The 24,671-nt window shown below is 37.7% G+C and overlaps 1 protein-coding gene across 2 annotated transcripts in view; it reads left to right on the plus strand.

Annotated features, from left to right (window-relative positions):
- The window catches only part of PRIM2 (DNA primase subunit 2), a 342,309-nt gene that overhangs the window by 310,460 nt on the left and 7,178 nt on the right, over positions 1-24,671 (plus strand). For both annotated transcript variants that reach the window (XM_049652857.1, XM_049652858.1), the window contains exon 13: positions 21,044-21,112. In XM_049652857.1, the coding sequence (XP_049508814.1) occupies positions 21,044-21,112 (69 nt within the window). The remainder of the gene's footprint in view (positions 1-21,043; positions 21,113-24,671) is intronic.

Consider the following 24,671-nt stretch of genomic DNA (forward strand, 5'->3'; position numbering starts at 1 on the left):
AAAAGCATCAGAGTAAAAGAATAACTGTCTACATATGACAAAAGACTTAAAAAGCCTGTGGCTAAAGATGTGATGAGAGTTTATTTTAATGTAATTTACCAGGAAATTTGCTTATTTCTGTGATACACAACATTTTAAGAAAATGACTGGAATTATGACTGATAACATTATACCAGGACATATCAGATTTCTAGGAATTTCATACAGTTTCTAGAATACATAATGAATAACTCATATCCATACAAATATTGCCTAATAACTTTTAACATCACTTCTTATTTGATAATGCTTTCCACTTAATTGAACATATCAAATAAACCAAATTAGTTTAACATTTTACCAGGTGAGAGACAAATCCTCTGATATTTTTCAGGGGCCTTCTGGTAAATCTCAAAGCTTCTTTCATGTAAAAAAAAGACTGTTTAGAATTTGATTTGGGGAAGTCATCAAACATTCAAAAGGTTTGCACATTTGACCAAATATGATCACAGATCATTATGGAATAATACCTAATTGCCAATTTAAGCAAAGTAGATGTTAAAGACATACAGAAGGTTACATAGTTGTGCACAAAACTTAGCTCTCTTAATATTGAGAATATTGGGTTTTCTTAAGCAATCACAGAGCTAGTAAAGACAACAGGAAACACAGTAAATTGTTTTCATAAGACACAAAATCTTTGCCGACCATTCAGATTACTTAAAAGGTAAAGAAACTTTCATAGTTGCTTAAAGCAGACCAAAAGTCCAAGAAACTATTCTAATTGTGCAACAGTGTACTTTTGAATTTAAAATTCATTTTAAAAATTAAATCCATTCTAATTATAGCCAGCTGGATCACACATAAAATTTATTTCCCCAGTTTTTTAATACAAACTTTCTATTACTTTTCTATCCTGATTTTATATATGATTTTGTCATATACTTATAGTTACTTTACAACAACTATTTTACTTTCCTTGCCTGTTAGACATAATCATTGCTAAAAAGTTTATCTGTAAACTCTCATCCAACTTATCTCTCTTTAAATCATTTTTTATGTATTTAGATTACTCTTAAAAATTTCACAATATGTTAATCAAAATTAGACATCCTGCTAAGTTGGTTTTTTTTTTTTTTGTTGCTGACATATTTTTTGTAACATATCACATGAACTTATTTGACTAGTAAACCAAGTAGAATGAGAGTCATTTGTATGCACTATTATTTGATGTTGATGACTGTAAAGACATACCTATTTTAATTAGAGTAACAAACTTAAGCTAGCTTTTGTTTACTGAAGATGACCCAGATGAATTTGAAAGTATTTGGTTTGGTTTCAGTATTTCTGAGTCTAGAAATTCTTAATTTTATAGGCACTTATTTTTCTTTAAGCCAATTGAATAGAGCTGTTATACAAATTAATTCTGGCAGTACCATCCAGAGGTAGAAAAATGTGACATAACTACAACATTTATACATAAACACACATGAACATATAGAAAGATGCAAACAAATACCTTATTGTTCTAAAATTTTAGCCATAGGAATGTTCTCAGCAGAGGTGAGAGCTGGTGGAGGCTAGGCATGAGCTCCCCCCACACCTACTTGGTGCTAAGGCTCCCAGCCACAAAAACGCCATCTTAAATGGAACATGCCATGGAAACCATGATGTTCATGTTTCACAAAGTTTGCTGAGGATAAAGGCTGCTTAACAAAGGAGGACCTGAGAGTACTCATGGAAAAGGAGTTCCCTGGATTTTTGGAAAATCAAAAAGATCCTCTGGCTGTGGACAAAATAATGAAGGACCCAAACCAGTCCCAAGATGGCAAAGTGGGCTTCCAGAACTTCTTTTTGCTAATGGCTGGGCTCACCATTCCATAAAATGACTATTTTGTAGTACACATGAAGCACAAGGGAAAGAAGTAGGCAACATTGAGCAATACTCCCACCCAATGAGAGTTCTCCCACGGGGTCTCTTAAGGAATCTGCCCCACAGCTCCCTCCCCTGTGTAAAGGATTCCATGAGCAAACTGAGACTCTCAGAAAATGTACAAATAAAACCTAACCCCCATTTGAGAAACAGAGAAAGAAAAGTCAGTGAAAACCAGATAAACTTTTGATTATTATATTGCTTGCATCCTCTTGCCCTCAATAAACAAATTCCTTTTCTATTTCCTCAAAAAAGTAATAATAGTAAAATAAAAATAAAATTTTAGCCATGAGTCAGGTGTGATGATGCAAAACTTACTAGTTTATAAAAAAGCAGTTGAATCCAAATCATATTTCTGACAGATGGTATAATTTAAGGTTACCTGCTCAGATGCCTAAAGCTTTTATTCATTTGTAAAGAAGACTTTTAAGATTTTCATAGACTTTGTTTTCAAATAGTCCTCCCCCCCCCCCTTTTTTATCTTCTGATAAAAATTCCTCCCTGAAGTTTGCATTTTGAAGAGATAGCCTACGTAGGAGTTACTGAGCAGATGTAGAAGATGTAGTATTTTGAAGAGATAGCCTACATAGGAGTTACTGAGAAGATAGTAGTAGAACATTTGCATTTCAAGGACCCAGGGAAAGAATGAATGTCCTAAGCAGGGCTTTTGTTTCCTGAATTCAGAATTTTACAGTACTTAACCAGCCTTCTGAGATGAATAAGGGTTTTGGTATTGACAGAAAGGATAAATGGCTTTGAATTGCTTCTAGAGCTGCATTTTCTGTCCTGGTAAAGACCCAGTTCATATGAAAAGAACAGTTCTTAATTCTTCAGTGAGTCAGTAGCAACCTGAATTCAAAGGCTTTACACACTCATGCAACTACATTATCTTCAATTTGCTTGTTTTTACCAAGGAGAATATCTTCAATGAAGATGGAAATCAGAAGAATTCTATATTCTAGATTTAGAGCTCTGTTTTTGGGATATTTGTCTTTACCTCTGGGTAGCTTAGGTGACAAGGCCTAGCAGTTCCTGTCAGGCTTTAAATATCAGCTTTCAGTTTGCCTATCTCTGTCAGTAGAGCTACTTTAAAAAATCCTTTCAAAATCTTGTCAGCTTTTAGCCAGACAGACAGGAAATACTTCTGGCAAAGTGAAACAACTCTATGGATACAAGACATGTCCCCAAAGAGGGTACAAAGGATACAACCCTCCCAAGATCCAGAGCCATTCCCAAAGATAGTCGAAAGAAAAGAAAGACTTTCACAATTCCCCTCAGGGTCTGCATGTGGTGAGGCCCAAACTGCAAATGGAGTGGTACCATCATTTCTGTCTTACCATATTTGGGGGGCCCCTAACCTGACATGCCAAGCCAAGTCATCAGAACACAAAATGAGACATACAAGAAGGAAATAGTTGTCTGTGAGAGAGAAAGGATCAATAACCAGTGGGTCTGGATTTGGAAAGGAAGGGACAATGTGAAATTTTACCTTCTCTCAGCTGAGTACTACAGATAGAGATCCAGGAGAGCTGACTTTGTTAAGATTTTTCACCTTTCACTGGCTTTTGCCAGTTTTCCCAGGATCCCATCTGTAGGTTCCAGAGTGAGTGGGTTTCAGAGTGTAGGTCCAATATTGGCATGATTTTCCCTTAATTTTCATTTATTCTTGGCTATTTAATGGAATAATTTGTAGCAATTTGCAAGAGAATTCCTAGAGCCCTATCAACTCTGAGAGGGGCCTATATGAGGACCCTCCAAGAGTAAATATGGTGGCATCTGTAAAGTCACTAACTTGGTGGACTTTCTCTTATGGTTGTATGACAGTCTTTTCAGAATGGAAAGGCAGTTCAGATAGAAGATTAGTAGTAGACTCTGAGTACTCAGGTAAAGGAGGATCGAGGGGAGTAGTAGAAGTCACATCAGCCTTAGTCTTGTAAGTGCCTCTTAAGTCTTTTCATTAGCCTTTTACACTGAATCATTCAATGAAGCTGTTTTTGAATCTTACAGCCTTTTCGAGGCTTCTGCATACCAGTTCAAATGGGTATCCTAATTGTTTGATTTGGGAACTCTTGCTTTCAAGTGCACTTCTTGTTCCCTGTAAAGGCGTTTTAATTCTAGGTTGTCTTAATAAGATTTTGCCATTTTTATAGATATGTGCAGCTTCTAGGACCACAGTTTTTAGATATAAAATAAGCAGTTGTGCCAGATGGTAGTATACTCATTTTTTTTGAAATATGAGGATTCCATTTCTTTAATTAGGCCTTCGGTTTCTTGGAGCCAAGTTAATGCCTGAAAAGGGGTATGCCGCTAGGTTGGGGATTTAGGGTGTTTTACAATGTACCTCGTTGCATAGAATTTTTTTTGAGGTTGGCAGGTGACCTAGTGTCAATCCAACCCATTCCATGATCAGTTTATCCTAGTATGGGAGTCTTAGAGTTAGGTGTCAAGGACTCTAATACAGCTTTTAAGCGCTTGATCCATGCCTACCAATTTTGCAACTTTGGCTTCTGTGACTTCCATTAACAGCAGATCTGTTAATCATTTTACCTCATGTGCACATTAACAGAAACCAGTAGTAACCAAGGAAATGGACTGTGCATATCAGCAGTAACCAAAGAGAGAGTACTGTGGACTGGCCAAGAAAAGGCCTTAGGTATGTACCACTAGCAGTTTCCAAAGTGGAACTAGAGACTGAACCATCATATTGCAGCAAATGGGGACCATGGACTGAACCAAGGGCAAGGAACTCCGATTTTAGATGTAATCATCTGCCAGCTCAAGCCTACCTGCTAAATAAACCCTTGACTGGGACTGTGGACTAACCATGGACTAAGGACTGGCTCTCTGTTAGAGCCTCCTGTCAGTCTAGATTGACCCATTAATCCTGGGCTGGAAAGCCATTTAGATCAGGAGCGTGCAACACAAAGAGAGTGGAGCTCAGAACCAAGAGGAACTTACCCATGTCCCTCAGAAACAGTGAGAAAGACCTAGAACCCAAAGGTTCATGGGCCTCAACTCTCATGTTTCTTATTCCCGAAGCCATCAGAAGTTTCTGGGTTCCACTCCTTCCATCAGCCTGTTGAACAAATATCAACTAAGTACATTTTTATAGATCTTACTGGCTTTATTCAATGATTGATGAATTGGGCAGCACCCAATCTAGTAGATAGAAGATCCAAGGAACTGTTCTATTCTAGGTTTTTTGTTTGTGGTTGCCATGAGGTTCATATATAACAATCAGCAGTTTTAAGTTGATGGTTACTTATGTTCAAATGCATTTTAAAAACATTACACCCCCCCCCCCGCCATGTTGTATGTTTTTTGAAGTCCTACTTTACAACTTTTTATTTTGTGTTTTCCTTAAGTAATAGTTACAGATATAGTTGATTTGCTATTTTTGGTTTTTAACTTTCATCCTAGCTTTATAAAGTGGTTAATCAACTACCTTTTCTACACATTAGCTTTTACCAGTGAGATTCTTTCTTTCTGTCTTTCTCTTTCTTTCTTTAAAAGGTGAAAGATTTATTCAATCTGAAGAGAAACCAGAGTATTGAGATTTTTTTTTTTCTTTCATAAGTTTCTTCTAGTTACAGCCTTTTGTTTTCTGTTTAAAGGAGTCTTTTTAACATTGTAAGGCTGGTTTTGTGATGATGAACTCCTTTAACTTTTGTTTGTCTGGGAAACTATCTCTCCTTCAATTATGAAACATAACCTTGCCGAATAGAGTATTCTTTGTTGTAGGTTTTTTCCTTTTAGCACTTTGAATATATCATGCCACCTCCTTCTGGCTTGCTCATTTTTTGCTGAAAAATTAGTGGATAGTCATATGGGGGTTTTCTGGTATAAAACTAGTTGCTTTCCTCTTGCTGCTTTCAAGATTCTCTCTTTATCTTTAATTTTTGACACTTTAACAATTATGTGTCTTGATGCAGACCTCTGGGTTCTTTGTCTTGTTTGGGGCTCGCCATGATTCCTGAACCTGGATGTCTTTCCTTCTCCAGATTAGGGAAGTTTTCAGCTATTATTTCTTCAAATAAATATTCTGCTCCTTTCTTTCTTTTCCTTTTTGTACATAAGTGAATTAGTACACTTGATGTTCCAGAGGTCCCTGAAATTATCCTCATTTTTTTTTTAATGTTTTTTTCTCTTTGCTATTGAGTTTAGATAATTTTCTCTACTCTCTTTAAGGTTGCTGATCTACTCTGCATCCTGTAATCTTCTTTTGATTCCCTCTACTTTTCACTTGTTATTATATTCTTTAGCTCTGATTTTTTTTTCTTTCTTTGTTGAAATTGTCACTTTGTTCATCCACTCTTGGGTTCAGTGAGCATCCTTACGACCATTACTTTGCACTCTATCAGGTAGATTGCTTATCTCCCCATCATTGTCAGTGTTGTTCTTTTTTAAGGTTTTATCTTGTTTTTTTTATTTGGAACATATTCTTCTGTCTCTTCATTTTGCCTGATTCTGTCTTGTTACTGTGTATAATATAGAACAGCTGAGTCTCCCATTCTTAAAGGAGTAGCCTTATGTAGAAAGTGTCTTTTGGGACCCATAAGCACAGTCCCCTCAATCAGCAGAAGCATGCACACCAGGGGTATACCCTGTATGGGGTGCATGTACCCTCTTGTTGTAGGGTTGGTCATGGCTGCTGCAGGCATACTGATGGGTAGGGCTGCCACTAGGGGCAGGAGTTGTTTCCAGGCTGACACCACCCACTGGGAGGTGTGATGGGAATGGGGGCCACTTTGGCGGTGCATCTGTTGGGGTGGGCAGGTTTGTAGGGGAATGCTGGGGCAAGGTGAGCAGTGCTATGTTGATCAGAGTACCAAAAGTGGTGCCTGTCAGCACTTCCAATCCAGATAAAATTCCTATAGATTCCTTCACCTCTGGCACATGCCTAAAATTAGCCAGTAAATCTCCTTCATGTATGGCCAAAGTGCTTGCTTTTCAGATTGCTGCCTCTGTGCGGGTTTGTGGAGCAAGCGATTTTGTGTGCACACTTTTCTTTTCCTGTAACCCCCTGACTCTCCCAAAGTTAAGCCCCACTGATTTTCAAATTCTAAGTTATGTGGATGTGTCTTTTCAGCGCAGGTCCCCAGATCCGGAGTAGCTAAAGTGGGGCTTGAACCCCTCACTCCTCAGAGACCTTTGCATTGGTGATATCCCTCCCATGTGTGGGCCCTGACCAAACTGTGCCTCTGCCTCCCCTCACCATCTCCATGTGACTTTTTCTTATATCATTAGTTGTGGAAAGCTGTTCTGCTATTCATCAGGTTGTTTTCAGAGAGAGCTGTTCTATATGTAGTTGCAGTTTTGGTGAGACAGTATCCTCTTGCTCCACCATCTTGATCAAGAATCTCTGTGATTGGGGCACCTGGGTGGCTCGGTCGGTTAAACGTCCAACTTCAGCCCAGGTCACAATCTCACAGCTTGTGAGTTCAAGCCCTACATTGGGCTCTGTGTTAACAGCTCAGAGGCTGGAGCCTGCTTCAGATTCTGTCTCCATCTCTCTCTGCCCCTCCCACTCTCACGCTATTGTCTCTGTCTCTCAAAAATAAATAAATATTTTTTAAAATTAAAAACAAGAATCTCTGTGATTGATTTTTTTAGCACTTGAAATGTGGCTGGTCCAAATCAAGATGTACCACTGAAGGCAGTGGTGTATTGGTAAACCAGCTAGTGGAGGGGTCGGGTAGGAGAGCCTTGATTTATGTCATTTGTTGGTTTCTGTTAATGTAAGTACTTCTGTTGTGGCCAATTTTAAACTACCAAAGTGATGTCAAAACCCTGACTTGGAAAGTCATAATGCACAATTGATTCTCAGAAGCCAATGTGAGTCAGCTCTAGTATAACACTTAAAGGATAAAATATATACCAGGTTTCAAAAATTTAAGTAAAAAAGCATTATAAAATATCTCAGAAATATTTTTATATTAATTACATGTCGAAATGACAATGAACTATTAATTCAAATAAGTTAAAATTAATTTGATTTGTTTCTACCTTTATTTTTATTTTTTTTAATGTTTATTTGTGAGAGAGAAAGAAAGAGAAAGAATCTGAAGCAGGATCCAGGCTCTGAGCTGTCAGTACAGAGCCTCATGTGGGGCTCGAACTCACGGACCATGAAATCATGACCTGAGCTGAAGTCAGATGCTCAACCAACTGAGCCACCCAGGCAACGCTTATTTTTATTTTTTTGATGTTTATTTATTTGGGGGGGACAGAGAGACAGAGTGCAGGCCGGGGAGGGGCAGAGAGAGAGGGAGACACAGAATCTGAAGCAGGCTCCAGGCTCTGAGCTGTCAGCACAGAGTCCGATGTGGGGCTTAAATCCATGAAGCACGGGATCATGACCTGGGCCGAAGTGGGATGCCTAAGCAACTGAGCGACCCAGGCACCCCTGTTGCTACCTTTTTAATTATAGTTAGAAAGTTTAAAATTATAGATGTCATTCATTATATTTCTGTTGGAGAACAATGCTCTAAATAGTTACATGGGACTACTGAGCCTTTGGGACTAAGTATTAGAGTGATTAGTTTCTATTTCCCTATCATATTTTAATATTTGCTTCTAGCATACAATTGTATTTGACCAATTAAAACTGATGTTCAAGCAGGTTCTGTACCACCAGTACAGAGCCCAATGCAGGGCTCAAACTCACGAACTATGAAATCGATTAGCTCATATGCTCAAGTAGATCGAAGTCAAATGCTCAACCCAGGTGTTCCAATAATTATTTTAAAAGCAAATCTAATTGGTGCTTTCAAGAAACTTAATAGTGATACTAAAATTATGAAATATGTAAAGATGTATGCTCTTTTTACTTTTTGAGAGGTAGGTTAACCTTTCATTTTCCTAGTACAAGCGTTCTCAAGTTAGTGACCATCTTAAATCTAAAACTGACAAATGCCTTTTAATGAAGAAATCTTTCAAAATGGACAGCTTAAGAAACAGAAGTAACACTATGTCAAGAAGATTTTATGGCAAAGATAAACTTCAGTGACTCCTTACTCAATGTTCATATAAATCTGAACTACCTAAAACTCCTATGATTTTCTTAGGTAAGGAGTACTTGTCAATAGATAGTATTCAGTCTGTCCGTTACTTTATGAACAGTAACTGCTTTGAAGAGCAGCTTTTCTGTCTATTTCATCTCTAGGAGCATCTCTTGATTTATGAGAACAGTACTTAGATTGCTGCACTTAGCTTTGCTTTTCTTATAGTTGTAGTTGAAGATGTGTGCATTGTTCTTGGTATATCTTAGAACTACATTAAGGAAAAGTTTGGAAGTTGAGCATTAGAATTGGGGTGAGGAGGATGTGATTGCATTTTTGGCTTTATCACAAAAATCATTGAATATCTAAAATATATTTCTGTATATTGAAAATAAATGGTCATTTGTGCAATTTTTTTGTTTTTGTTTTTTTAATGTTTATATATTTTGAGAGAGTGTGTGAGCTGGGGAGGGACAGAGAGAGAGGGAGAGAGTCCCAAGGGGGGATTGGAACACTGGACTTGAGCTCACAAACTGTGAGATCATGCTGAGCTGAAATCAAGAGTCAGATGCTTAACTGATTGAGCCACCCAGGCACCCTGAAAATAAATGGTCATTTGAAGATTATTTAATATTGTTCAATATGTTTCAAAGGAAAAATCACTTCAAAAGTCAAATAACATTTGCCACTGTTAGCCAAACCTATTGAAGTTTACTTTTATTAAAATTGCATTAAAATAGAAGACATAGTTTTTCTTTAAAGGAAATTTAGTACCGTGTTTATAATTATTTCTATTTCTAGAATTATTTTATTTGTTCATTACATGAAAATTATACCTATAGAGGAATTTCAGTAGCATATGATACTGTCACTTATGATACTTATAATAAAATCTAGTCTGTCTACCTGTAGACATAACTGTTCACCTAGCTTAATTCTATTTCATGATCCATTTTATAGAGTATTCTCCCAGAGCCTTCCTCCCCTTTTTTAAGAGAAGCAAACTTAAAGAATACAAAAAATTAAATAACTAACCTTACTTTATATAGCAAGTGTTAGAAAGTCTTAGTCTGCTTAGCTTTAAGCCATTTCAGACTTCTTGGTATTGTTTCCCATCAGCTTACAGTGTATTTCATGTTGTTTTCTGTTTCTGATCTTTATTTATATATATGCATATGGATGTATGTAAACCTGTATGCATATGTGTATGTAAAATATTATATATATGCAAATTTACATACATTTTTCTCTTAATCCTGTAGTCCTTGGACAGACCTTTAAGTGACAGATTTTACTTTCTGTTTCAATATCATGTCTGATATGATACGTTTCTTTTTATAAGTAAGATATTTGAAAATAACTACTAAATTGGTATAAATATTTTCATCATTTCCATAAAGATCATAGGACATAGGGATTCTGGACTGACTTGCGTTTATATTAGGCACAAAAATAGAATACTTAAGCACAGTTTTAATTAGTGAGTCGTGGGATTGATTTTGGCAGTACTTTTGTCCATGTTGCTGAGTAGACTTTACATATATGTTCTCATTTGTCCTCCTTCTCCCCTTTTCTCTTTCTTCTCATTCCCTTCCTCCCCTTATTCCAAGTTCACTTAGTCGTTGATGTTCCCTTAAAGCTTAAATCCTTTAACCCAAATGTTAGTATTAAACTGCACTAAGGAATTCAGTATTTTGGGTGGCAGTTTAATAGCTTCTCAAGAATCCTTTTTGGGTACCTATTTTTAATGATTCAAATCTTTATTCAAATATAGTAAGTTAAAAGACAATGAGAAATTTTCAATATTAGCATTTTTATATTGTACAAAAAAACATAATAGGGAGTAATATGATTACCAAATTTGAGTGTCATACACCTTCCAGAAAGCCTCACTTCTATTTAGTAGTTGGCTGATTTGTGAGAATATTTCAGGATTTATGAATTGTGGCATAGTACATTTTCCAATTGAGGAGGTTCACACTTTTAATAAGATTCTCATGGCTTCTCAAAGATCTAAGAAATAGCTATCATCATTCTTTTTCTAATGTGTTTGCATATATATGCACACATGAAGACATTTAGAGAGCAGATAAGTACAATAACTAAAACAGTATACATAGTAGCTTATTATCATTATTATTATTCACATTTTTCCATCCCTCTTCCTGCAAAAACTAACAAGCAAAAAATAATTAGACTGTGTTACAGATTGGTTCACTGTGCTGATTGGTGTGCAGGAGGTTCATTGGGGAGTTCTCTCAGGATCCATATCTGTCAGGGAGTGAAGACAGGCTTGAGCAGAAGGAGAAGGTGGTCTTTAGTTGATCCTTCAGGGAACTCTGAGGCTGGATGACCCTGCAGAGGTGTCCCTAATTGGAGCAAGGGCTGTTGGCCTTTCTATCACTGCACCAACCAGTCACTGGATCTGGCTGCTCTCCGGAAGGAAACAGCACCTTGAGCAAAATGGTTTTCCTCAGCCTCACCTGAGAGGGACTTCTGCCGCAGGCTGGCAGTCATCAACACTCTCTGACCCTGGAAAAATGTGTGTCCTTGTTCTGAGGAGAGGGGATGTAGACAGCATACCACAGAGTCCACTACATAATCTCCACGGAATGTGAAGGAAACACTGGATGTTCAAGCCAGAAATCAGGAAAATATTCAAGGCTCCTTTCTGTTTTTAAGTGTTACTGAATCTGTTCGCTCTTTCGTCTCTGTCTTCCGTAACCTAGGATGTCATGTCACTTTAATTCCTAATTTTCAGTCTCTCTTTCCCCCAAAAGCCCTTCAGACGATGCCAAAGTAATCTTTCTAATATACTTTAATTTCTGCCCATCCTTAAACACTTTGCTGTCCAGTTTCTCTGCCTCCTTTGCATGTTATTCCCTGTGTCTGGGTTGTCCTTACCCTTTTCTTTATCTTGGTAACTATTACTCATTTATTATAATTTCACTCAGTAGGGCCCTCCTCTGGAAGTTTCAATCACTTTTCCTCCCTTTCCTCCTCTGTAACATCCTGCTTATTGTTTGCCCTCCCCTCTAGACTCATTGTGACTTTATCCTCCCTGGGAGCAGAAATGGTGTCTGTCTTCTGAATAAAACCAGTCTCTAACTACAGTGCCTGGAATTCATTATAGGAGCTTAATGAATGTGGGCTGAATGAATGGAGTAAGCAAATGAATGACTCACTCAATCAGTTCATAGTCTGAAAGCTTATTTGAGAGGCGTTGGCAGAGGCCTGTCTGTGTTTGCATATATTAGCGTTTGCCTGCATGTGTAAAACTATATATAGCAATGGCAGATTTCTACATTTGGATTCAAGTTAATGTGATAGATTATTTTCATTCTTTTCTCCAGAGTGTCTTCAGATGTGACTAGAGAAACCTCTCAAGCTCTGTTAACACCTTGTGGAAGAACTAAATTAGTAATTTTTTTGCTGTGGTCTACACACACCGCCCCCCCCCCCCGCCCCAGACAAAGTTAGAAAGAAATGTAAAGCAACTAATTGAAACAGTTCTAGTAACAGTGCTCTAAGACTGATTTAAATAGAAGTAAGTTGCCTTGGTGAGGAAAGACATTTTATTACTCAATAAACATTTACTGAGCACTTGACATGTCACTGAGTTTTCAGTATGTTCAAATCTGGAAATAGAATGATTAAGAAACTATTTTAGAGCTTTTAGTCTAATGGTGCCAAAAGGCATAATTCACTATAATAAAGTGTGATAAGTGCTTTAATAAAAATACATTTAAAGTGCCAGCTGGAGAATCAGAGGGCAGGATCTGCTGAGAGAGAGGTGTGAACTCAGGGAATGCTTCCTGTAGGAAGTGATCATTACATTGCTTTTGAAAATTGAGTAGGAGTTTCCCCAGTGGAGGGAAGTGAGGCTTATGAGGCAAAAGGAACAGCATTCATTCAACATGAATAAATAATAACAAGGTGATGACTATATTCCAGTTACTGTTCAAGGCACAAGACCTCTGCCTTTATGGAGCTGCTGTTCTAGCAGGGGAGACAGTGAACAAATTAAGTGTGGTAAGAGGAACCTAGCCAAGACCAGGAAATAGCATAAGACTTGGGGAGGTGAGCCTATGTAGACAAGGTTGTCAGGGTGTGTTTTGAGGAGCCCTAGTCCTGGGAGAGCTATGGAACAAGTTCTGGAGACAAGTTACTCTGAAGAATACTATCCTGTTAAGTCCTGCTATAAAGAAACTTAGATAATTCTCATTGGAACCAAACCAAAAAAGGCATTAGGTGAAAAAACCCTCTGAGTCATTAGGATTTTGTGAGCTAAAATTCCAAAGAATACACTGTGGGAGGACCTGGACTAGAGCGTAAGGACCCCAGTGACCAGGCAGAGCAGGAGAGGGGCCCAAAGAAGGAGACTTGGGGCCTGATGAACAAGGCCTTTTGGACCATAATGAATTTGTGACCCGTTTTGGGCTGGAAACCAGCAATGCCAGGATTAGATTTGATTTTAGAAAAGTTACTATGGTGGCAGTTTGGAAGCTGTCTTGAGTGAGGAAAGAATAAGTCAAGAAGCTTTTCAATAAAAAAGAGAATGATTACAGCCTGAACAATGGGGAGGAAAGGGTATGTTTTTAGAGACATTTGGAGGTGGAATCGATTCAGTCAGATAACTGTGTTTATAGAAAATGAAGAGTGAGTCAGAAAAATTCTTGGCATGTAATGTTTTAAATGAGTGAAAGTACATCTTCAAGAGAGGGAAACTTGCCCCTGATCTGCCAATAAATGAAGGTCACAGCAGAGATGTAAGGTGGCGGCTACCTAAGCTATGCTGAGTGTGTAAGAAATAGGAGCAAAGTAATATGTTCAAAAGTGTTCCAGACTCTGCATCTGTACCACATTTTCTTTCACCTTTGAAATAAAGGATGGTTAGAGATGAAGTGGAAAAATATCAGCAGGTCTACTTTCAAAAGGTTGAGCTTTTTACAAAGAAACAAGCTTGTTATCACTTTTAAATAAGACAGAATATGACCTTGAATTAGAGACAGATTAACTGCATGTCTAATTGGTGAGCTCAGCACACCTAGCTGTGCAGCACCTGACTCACCAAAGCCAAGGACAGGCAGGTGGCTATGTTCTGCTGCCAGGAAATCATCTGGACCTCACTGGCAGGCTCTGAAGCAAAGGGCATAGAGGAAGCTACAGATGGCAGGGAATAGTAGAGAGCATTAGGAAGAAAGAAGGAAGTGTGGCTCAAAGTTATAAAATGATATGTACATTTCTGTTTTAAATTTTTTTCTATATTTCTAGTGTGTGTGTGCGTATGTAAATAGAAAGGTTTCCCATCAGTATTTTGTATATCCTATGTTTGTCAACTAGCTGTGATATATTACCAATGAAATAAGGAAAACATCACCTAATATGCTCCTTCCTCCTCTACTGGAAGGGTATCTTGGGTAGCCACTGTATTAGAATTCAAAACAAATAAACAAAAAATTCAAAACGAAAATAGTTATTAGCCCTGAGGATGAAGAGGTAGATGAAGTGTTATTCTTCATGGTGGGCTTTGGTCAGCTGTTAAAAAATAATTAAAAATAAAAAGCAAAGTTAAAGAATATTAATTACCAAAATCTAGTTTGATGTCACTACTCTTATTTTTTTCTGAGCCTTTTGGTCACTGATGAATTAGAACAATAAATGGATTGTTATGCTTGACATTTTGTACTTTATTCTGGAAATATTGGCATTAAAAACCAAAAGTAAAATTTCCATTTGATCAATAGTCTTAAATCTTCATAGAAATTTTTCTTTAAACAATTTTGTATTTTCGGGATACCTGGGTGGCTCAGTGGGTTAAGTGTCTGACTCTTGATATCTGCTCAGGTTGTGATCTTGCAGTCATGAGATCGAGCCCTGTGTTGGGCTCCACATTGAGCATGGAGCCTACTTGGGATTCTCTCCTCCCCTCTCCCTTCTGCCCCCTCCCCCCCTCCTGCTCACTTGCATGCACACTCACATGTGCACACACACTTTCTATCTCTCAAATAAATAACTTAAAAAAATGTTTGTATTTTCAAAGGAGCCTTATTTGATATGATTATTCAAATTCTTCGGTTACATTTTTCTAAAGCAGAGTTAGAAAAACTTCTAGCCAGGGTGCCTGGATGGCTCAGTTGGTTGAGCTTCTGACTTTGGCTCAGGTCATCTCACAGTTCATGAGTTCAAGCCCCATGTTGGGCTCTGTGCTGAGAGCTCAGACCCTGGAGCCTTCTTTGAATTCTGTGTGTGTGTCTCTCTCTCTGCCACCCTCTGCTTGCACTCTGTCTCTCAAAAATGAATAAACGTTAAAAAAAGAAAAAAAAACTTCTAGCTTCGTCATCAGAATTGCCACTTATTTTGGTATATACCAGAGGAAATCATGGTGTGCTCTTGCTCTTCCAAAATGGAATTTGAAACACCTTTTGTGAGCTATGGGTTATACTTTGGTGTTTACAGGCCATGTAAATAGTAAGCTGTGATCTCCATTTCATTTACCCCATTCCTCTGGCTTTCTACATTTTTCTTCTACCTGGTTCTTTCATTTTTCTGTTTGTTTCTTTTTGTCTCCTCCTCACATTTCTTCATCTCATTTAGTTTCCCTCACCTGTTTTATTTCTGACCCTCTTCTCTGGCCAGTCCCTGCCTGCTGAACTGGAACCTTATGGAGCTATCCCTCTAAGAAGAGCAAAGGCCAATTTAGGAGGATGGAGGTTTGACCCTTCAGAAGATATCTGGCTGAATGAACATTGCCAAAAAAGTACTGTTGACTAACTACATCTTCATTCTGGCTTCTTTACAGAATTCCATTTTCCTTTTTATTTTTTATTTTTTTAAGTTTGTTTATTTTTGAGAGAAAGCAAGCCCCCATGTACAAGTGGGGGAGGGGCAGAGAGAGAGGGAGGCACAGAATCCAAAGCAGGCCCCAGGCTCCAAGCTGTCTGCACAGAGCCCAACGCAGGTCTTGAACTCAACAAACCGTGAGATCATGACCTGAGCCAAAGTCCATCGCTTAACCAAGCCAGCCTCCCACAGAATTTCATTTTCTTTAAAAATATTTAATGTCAGGGGCGCCTGGGTGGCGCAGTCGGTTGGGCGTCCGACTTCAGCCAGGTCACGATCTCGCGGTCTGTGAGTTCGAGCCCCGCGTCAGGCTCTGGGCTGATGGCTCGGAGCCTGGAGCCTGTTTCCGATTCTGTGTCTCCCTCTCTCTCTGCCCCTCCCCCGTTCATGCTCTGTCTCTCTCTGTCCCAAAAATAAATAAAAAACGTTGAAAAAAAAAATATTTAATGTCATATTATATATGATTCCAACACAAAAAATATGTATAAATAAGCACAATATGAAATAACTCCCCATATGCCTCCCCTACCCCCAAAGCATATTTAAAAAAAAAAAAAAAACAAGGACAAGATTAGGTAGGTAAGTTCAAAATTAACACTATAAAAATATTACCACAGCCAATATTTCTTCATTCTTGAAAGCATCAAAGAAAAATTTTTAGTTTCAAAGAAAAGCACACCACTTTTGGTTAAACCCTAGGTCTTTTTCAGGTTCACAGTAGTCTGGCTATCAATCAAGCATATATGTCCATTGGCCTGGGACATGGGCTCTTCTTTTAGAACTCAGCATTTTTTAAAAAGTGGTTACTTGAATTATACCTACACACAAAATTTAAACTCTAAATGAGCCCAACCATTGCTGAGACCCTGAATTTTAAAGAATAAAGAAGGGTCAGTAACCACTGTCATCGTGCATGCCAACCATCACTGCTTAACCATCCCTGTCCAGCCTTTGTGACTTAGCAGTGAGCATTTTCAGCATCTGTACATTAACATATAAGTGGTCCACCTTCAGAAAAGCAAAGAATCTTTCCAAGGACATGTAAAACATGTTGTGAGAACTTAGCTTCTGACCTATAATTCTTTTCTACAGTCTATCTCAGGCATCTGTCCTTAGATTTTGGTGGTTTTTTGGTCAAGTTTCTGTCTTTGCTTCTATTTCACAAACTGATTTTAGTATATTGCTGATACGTCAGTTCTCTTTTCTTTTGATTTTTAGCTTTGTATTTCCTGCCTTGGAGTCATCCAACCCATTGACAAATTATACCAGTACCATCCTCAACATAACCTGTAGACTATCTTAGTATAGCATTTGCTAGTGAGGTTTGTATCAGAAAAATTAAAGAAAATTGGGTGCAGAAAAAGCCCCAAGTTGCATTCCATATAGAAATGTTAGAACACTCTTAAATACAGAGAACAAACTGAGAGTTGCTGGAGGGGGTTGGGGGGGGGGGGGGGGAAATGGGCTAAATGGGCAAGGGGCATTAAGGAGGACACTTGTTGGGATGAGCACTGAGTGTTATATGTAGGGGATGAATCACTGGATTCTGCTCCTGAAATCATTATTGCACTATATACTAACTAACTTGGATGTAAGTTAAAAAAATAATAAATATATTATTTTTAAAAAATGGTAGAACATCATAATCACTTGTGAATATTTTGAAGTCCACAGAGTGGGTGTGCATCTAAGATGTTGCCTGACAGAGATTTCAGGTGTCCTACTCACTGGCTATTGTATGAGAAGTATCTATTTGTTAACTCATATTGTTTAGTGACTAGTAAGTGGCATTTTTGGTATTCTACATTTATTTTACATGATAGTTTGTTACTTACATTTTGCATTTTACTGAGTTTTAATTTTTTAATTTTTTTTAATGTTTATTTTGAGAGAAAGAGAGAGTGTGAGCACGTGAGGGGCAGAGAGAGAGACAGACAGACAGAGAGACAGAGACAGAACCCCAAACAGGTTCTAGGCTTTGAGCTGTTGGCACAGAGCCTGATGCAGGGCTCAAACCCAACGGACCACAAGATCATGACCTGAGCCAATGTCAGCCACTCAACTGACTGAGCCACCCAGGTATCCCTGCATTTTACTGAGTTTTTAGACTACTTAGTTTTATTTAGGAAATCACTCAGAGTGGGAAAGTGTTGAGTGATAGGTAATGAATTACTCTAAAACATCAGGGAATAGGTTCCTATTGAGCATTTTTGTGCAGAACAGCTGTTTTTCAAAAATGGTTATGGCCAGTAAGTGGGAAATGTGACCACTTGTAACCACTACTCTTACCAGCCTGGCCAAAGCCTGTACCATCTGTTCCCTGGATTCTTGTAATGAGCTCCCTATTTCTGTCCCTACTCCCTCTAGTTTGTTTCCATCATATCATGCAGAATAATCCTGTTAACAGTGTCAGGTCATGTCAGTCCTATGCCAAGAAAATTGCAGTAGCTCCCCATTTTACTCAGAGAAAAACACCAAACTTCATTCATTGGTCCATAACATCCTTCTCTTTCTTTTTTCTCCTCCTGTGTATGTATAATCTAGATCATAATGTGAAATTAAAGTATATATGTTTATTAGTTACTGGGTTTTTTGAGTTAATGTTTCACTTATTCCCCTTAAATTCTTCCCACAGTAAATGGCACTCACTAGATAGACACCCCTATTTTAAGGGGATATATTTCTTCATCTCTGAAATGAAGGTAATACCTATAAATAATATCTAATTGTCTCAAAGCAGTCTTTCTCTTGGTTTTCTTCTAGTAGTTCATATATTGTCCTCACATCTCCATTACTGTGGAGGGTTTTCTTTCTCCTTCTCTAGAACCTCTCTTTAGGTCTTTCTTTGAATAGCTTTTTTGGGCAATGAAAAGCACTCTATTGTCTTTTTTTCCCCCTATTACACCTTTACGTATGTGTAGAAACCTTCATTCACCCTAAATAGGCTGTGACATGATCAGTAAAGTTACTTAGGGATTGATGATGGTTGAATGATTTATTTCTGGATTTGCAAGAAATTTTCAAGTAACAATTCATTGTAGAAAAATAAAGCAAAAAGTGAAAGGAAAACTAAATGATTTTTGTTAAGAGCCTTCTCTCAGAGTGGAGCAGGGTGGAGGGGAAGGGTTGATCTGTGATTAATCCAAATTTAATTTTAATGGAACCTAAAATTTCAAAATACATAAGCTTTTCTCCTTCTGTGGCTTATGTGTCCATTTTCTTTAACATATATCACCCAACTATTTTTTATTTTTAATTTTTTATATTTATTTTTTAAAGTAGGCTCCCTGCCCATCATGGGGCTTGAACTCACAACCCTGAACTTACAATCAAGAGTCACATGCCCTACTGACTGAGCCAGCTAGGCTTCCCCAGCTAGATATTTTTTAAATCTTGGGGCACCTGATTGGTTCAGTCGGTAAAGTGTCCGACTCGGTTTTGGCTCAGGTCATAATCTCACGGTTCATGAGTTCGAGCCCCATGTCAGGCTTTGCACTGACAGTGCAGAGCCTGCTTGAGATTGTCTCCCTCTCTCTGTGCCACTCCCTCTAAATAAATAAACTTAATTTAAAAAAATTTTTTTAATTAAAAAAAATGTTTCCCAAATATATATATTAGAATGTTTGTATATAATGTTACATATTTACTTTCCAAGGAAGATATTTAAATATATGTATATAAGCTCATATATATTTAAATATATATATCTTAAGAATATGTATATACATAGAATATGATGTTGGATTTATTGTTGTGTTTTTACATAAAAGAGCTTTGTTATATACCACACAATTGAGCTTTTTATTTCTGTGAATTCATTTCTCTTCAGGTAATTTACGGTATCATTTAAATTTAACTAAAGTTTGAAGGCTTTGCTTCTCCAAAATTGTAGTTCACAGATATTCCTTCATGGTATCATTGATGTTTGCAAATAATCAGTTATAAGTTCATCTCAACACAATTTGAATATCTGTATGTAAAAACATTGGAGAATACGAACTCAGTGTTAAAATTACTTTGAAAACTTTGTTGCTTGCTTCAGTTTTAAAACTTTATAGCCATTGATTTTAAATTGATTTATTTTTCATTTCTGCTCTAATGAATTGGAGAAAAATGGACAGGTCAAATAGGATCCTGGGTGCTGTGGTTGGTTGGCATTTATATAGGTCTTTCATAAAGGATTTAATAAAAGGTGACCTGAAATGCAGAAATGTAATCTATAAGACAATCAAAGAAAAACAGTTCTTTTAAGCACACTGTCAGTATTGTATGATTCCTGCTCTGTAACTGTAATAATTTTGTGTGTTTGTCGAAAGATGTAAGCTATATTCAGTAATGAGGATAGCAGGAATTTGAGACTTCATGTACATTTCTGTTGTCACAGGAAGGTCAGCCTTTTGAAAAGGGATAGAAATGAACATTTCTCCAGAATTACATTTCCCTTCATTTTAGGCTATCTCTTAATTCCAGCATTTTTACTGTGTTTGATAAATAGGCCAAATATATATTTTATTTATTTGGCAGGGGAGGTGGTGAAACTTTACAAATTTCAACTGGCATTGCACTTGGCTGATAAGAATGGGAGTTTGTACCGCTCTGAAGAGATTACATGAAGTAGAATTGGAAAGCAAATTGTATTTACAAAAGATAGGATGATGTTCCTAATAGGTGTTCAGAATAGACTATTCACTCTCATATTCTGCTGAGCTTTACTAGAAATAACTTCATTTCAAAAAAAGAACAAATCTGATTGAAGGTAAAAGCATTCCCTCTCCACAGACACTCTTCCAAAGGACTTACATTAAATTTTCCTGATGGGCACACAGCTGTATTTTGAGCTGTATCTGTATAAACTGTAATGTGGAAAATAAAAATCTAAATAGTACACCTGATTGCTTCATGCACCAATCATTTAGATTACTAGATTTATATCTATAATTTTGGAAGAGAAGTTGCAAGGTGATGTTCTGACAATAACTGTCAAAGTCATAATACTAGGATCTGTTTTCATCTTGTTGTCAAGGTAAAGTTATTGAAATTCACAGTTGGTAGGTCACAAAGATCACTTACTATCTCTTGTCATCTGTAGCTTAATGCTGACCTAAGCGGCTGGTGTATAATGTCAAAATTATCACGGTGCCCAGGCTGCAGAAGTACAACATGCTACATGATTTAATGCATTTCCTGTCTGGAATAAAGATTATGAAAAGGCCAACAACCATGAGCTACAGTGGTTTAGAGAGACTTAGTTTCTAATTTTGCTTTCTCCTTTTCCCATTCATTTTAGATTTTGGATTTAGTAAAAGGGACACATTACCAAGTAGCCTGTCAGAAGTACTTCGAGATGACACATAATGTAAGTACATTTTTAAACTTTATGGCCTAATCCTTTGTTTTGTTGTTATTCTGTGTTTCATTCAGGGTTTTTGGTTGCAGGTCCAGCTATTTTCACCAGAAAGGGATTTATCACATGGTATTAGGTAACTTATAAAATTGATAGAGGGGCCAGAGAATTAATCTAGGAATCTACAGACCCAGAAATACTGTAACAAGGAGAAGCTACACAATGAGAAAACCTTATTCTACTATAGCTGCCACCCACCATTTCACGTCTAGGGATGAGACCGAGGGCCAGTAAACTTTTTTAGGAAAGTGCCAGATTGTAAAAATTTTAGGCCGTATTGTCCATATGGTCTCTGTCAAACTGCTCATCTCTGCTTTTGTAGTCCAGAGCAGCCATAGATCATATATAAAGGAATGAGCATGACTGTGTTCTCGTAGAACTTTATTTACCAAAACAGATAGTGGGCTGGATTTGACCAACGGCCTTAGGTAGCCAAATCTTGGAGTAGCTGTAGAACAGTTGCCCTAGGTGCCTAGGAAAACCAGAGGCTTTTGCCATCTTCCCTGTAGAAAATCTGTTTTACTTCTGGCTGCCACCTCATGTTCCTCTTATTTCCCATATCTCATATTTACCTGCATGGCTGAACTTTAGTTACATGTAAGACCCCTGACTGCAAGGGACTCAAGGAAATGTGTTTGGTTTTTATCTTGTTAGCCTCTTTTGCCATGCTTCTATAGTACAGTCATACGTTGGAGATATTACGGGTTCAGCTCCAGACCATCATGATAAAGTGAGCTGAATGCATTTTTTGGTTTCCCAGTATAGATACCAGTTATGTTTCCATTATACTGTAGTCTATTAAGTGTGTAGTAGCATTATGACAGGTATTAATAGGTATTTTTGCATACCTTAATTAAAAAATACTTTATGGCTAAAAAATACTAACCACGATCTGAGCTTTCAACAAGTTATAACTTTTTACTGGTGGAGGTTCCTCCCTCCATGTTGATGGCTGCTGACTGTTCAGGGTGGTAGTTGCTGAAGGTTGGGGTGGCTGTGGTTGGTTTTAAAAATAAGACAACAGAGAAGTTTGCCGTATCGACTTAACTTCCTTTCATGGATGATTTCTCTATAGCATGCGATGCTGTTTGGTAGCATTTTGCCCACAGTAGAACATCTTTCAAAATTGGAGTTTGTCCTCAAACCCTGCTGCTGCTTCCTCAACTAAATTTATGTCATGTTCTAAATCTTTTGTTGTCATTTCAACAATCTTCCCAACATCTTCACCAGGAGTACATTCCATATCATGAAACCACTTTCTGTGCTCATCCATAAGAAGACTCTTTTGTCTGCATTGAAAATCTGTTGGTTTAGTGTAGCTCCTTCATTTGTTACCTTATCTAGATCTTCTGGATAACCTGCACCAGGTTCTGTATTAACACTTGGCTGCTTCACCTTGCATTTTGAGGTTACAGAGACTGCTGCTTTCCTTAAACTTCATGAACCAACCGACCTCTGCTAGCTTCACACTTTTCCTCTATAGCTTCCTCACTTCTCTCAGCCTTCATGAAATTGAAGAGAGTTAGGGCCTGGCTCTGGATTAGCTTTGGCTTAAGGGAATCTTGTGGTTGGTGTGTCTTCTGTCCAAACCACGAAAACTTCCTCCATATCAGCAATAGGGCTGTTTTGCTATCTTATCATTTGTGTGATCACTGGGGTAGTACTTTTAATTTCCTACAAGAACTTTTCCTTTGCATTCACAACTTGGCTAACTGGCACAAGAAGCCTAGCTTTTGGCCTGTTTCAGCTTTCAACATGCCTTCCTCAATAAGCTTAATCATTTCTGGCTTTTGATTTAAAGTAAGAGATTTGTGGCTCTTCCTTTCACTTGAATACTGAGAGGCCATTGTAGGGTTCTTAATTGGCTTAATTTCAGTATTGCTGTGTCTCAGGGAATAGGCAGGCTGGAGGAAAGAGAGAATGGCCAGTCAGTGGAGGAGTCAGAACACATACAACATTTATCAGTTTAAGTTTGGCATCTTACATGGGCATGGTTTCTGATGCCACAACACGATTACAGTAGTAACATCAAAGGTCACCATAACAAAAATAACGAAGTTTGAAATACTGTGAGAATTACCAAAATGTGACAGAGACATACAGTGAGCAAGTACTGCTGGAAAAATGCCAATAGACTCCCTCAACTGCAGGGTTGCCACAAACCTTTAATTTGTAGAAAACACAATATCTGGGAAATGCAATAAAACAAAATATGCCTATATAAGAAGACCTACTAGTAGGTTCTGAAATGTGTAAAGCAAGGGTCACAACTCAGAGGCCTACAGAGGTTAGGCAAATAACCCAAAAAAGTGAAGGTAGAGGTATCGGGGTGACTCAGTCATTTAAGTGTCTGACTCTTGATTTCAGCTCAGGTCATGACCTCAGAGTTGTAAGATCAGGCCCTTCATCAGGCTCTGTGCTGGGTATAGAGTCTGCTTAAGATGCTCTCTCTCTCCCTCGCGCTCTCTCTCTCTCTCTCTCTCTCTCTCTCACTTTAAAAAAAAAAAAACTGTGAAGGTGGCTGAGATTAACACCAGAGAGTATGGGAGGCACCATGGTGTGCTGATGAATTCACATCCTGTTAGGGGCATTCACATTGACAAGTTTGAAGACTGTATACAAGTCAGTAGAACACATCTGCAGGTGAAATTCAGCTCACTCACCCCCTGTTTGCAACTGCTGGTCTTGATCATGGCTCCCTAACCTAGGACAGACATCCAACTTCCTGAGACATTTTTTTCTGCGAATGTATATGTGCATTTTTTCGGAGTCTGTTGTTTATCAGGTTTCAAAGGGATTCATCCGTGACCCTCCCCCAAAAGATGTTGCATTCATTGAATTCATCATCAGCTACCATGCTATGCTTTTTATAATCATTTTTATTTTTCCTATTTAGTTTTTATGGAATATTTTTTATATTTTGGTTATATAATAACAATCTCTTATAGTATAAAATATTTCGTAGGAAAAGTATATCCTATAATATTACCAATAATGAATACAGTACTGTAACCGGCATTTGTAGAACCCTTAACACATGCCCAATACAGCACTAAGTACTTTGACCATATTAGCTCTTTTGATGCACACTACAGTACTACAGTGAGGTACTATTTTTATTCCCGTTTATGAATAAAGTTTAGAGAAGGTGAGCAACCCGTGTAAGGTCCTACTGCTTATAAGAGATGGACTAAGTAAGTCATTAAAGCTTATGAGCCTGACCATGACTGTGTGCTTCTATAGAATCTGATACTGTACCTGTAATAATGACTGTGAGGGTCACTAGCATTTTCTTGTCTACATTTATGATCCAACTATCATAGTTTATGTTAAAAAAAAAAAAAAAAAAACTGAAAACCAACAATTCTACATGACTTGCCCAAGGTACCATAATTTGTAAATAGGAGATCCAGAGCCAGAACCATCCCCACCACTGTCTGCTGTGGGTCTTCCCCTTCTTTCTATTACACCTAACTGTTGAAAATATTACTGTTATTTACCACCATAAAGA

The sequence above is a fragment of the Panthera uncia genome (assembly GCF_023721935.1).
Source record: "Panthera uncia isolate 11264 chromosome B2 unlocalized genomic scaffold, Puncia_PCG_1.0 HiC_scaffold_24, whole genome shotgun sequence".
Taxonomy (NCBI): Eukaryota; Metazoa; Chordata; class Mammalia; order Carnivora; family Felidae; genus Panthera; species Panthera uncia.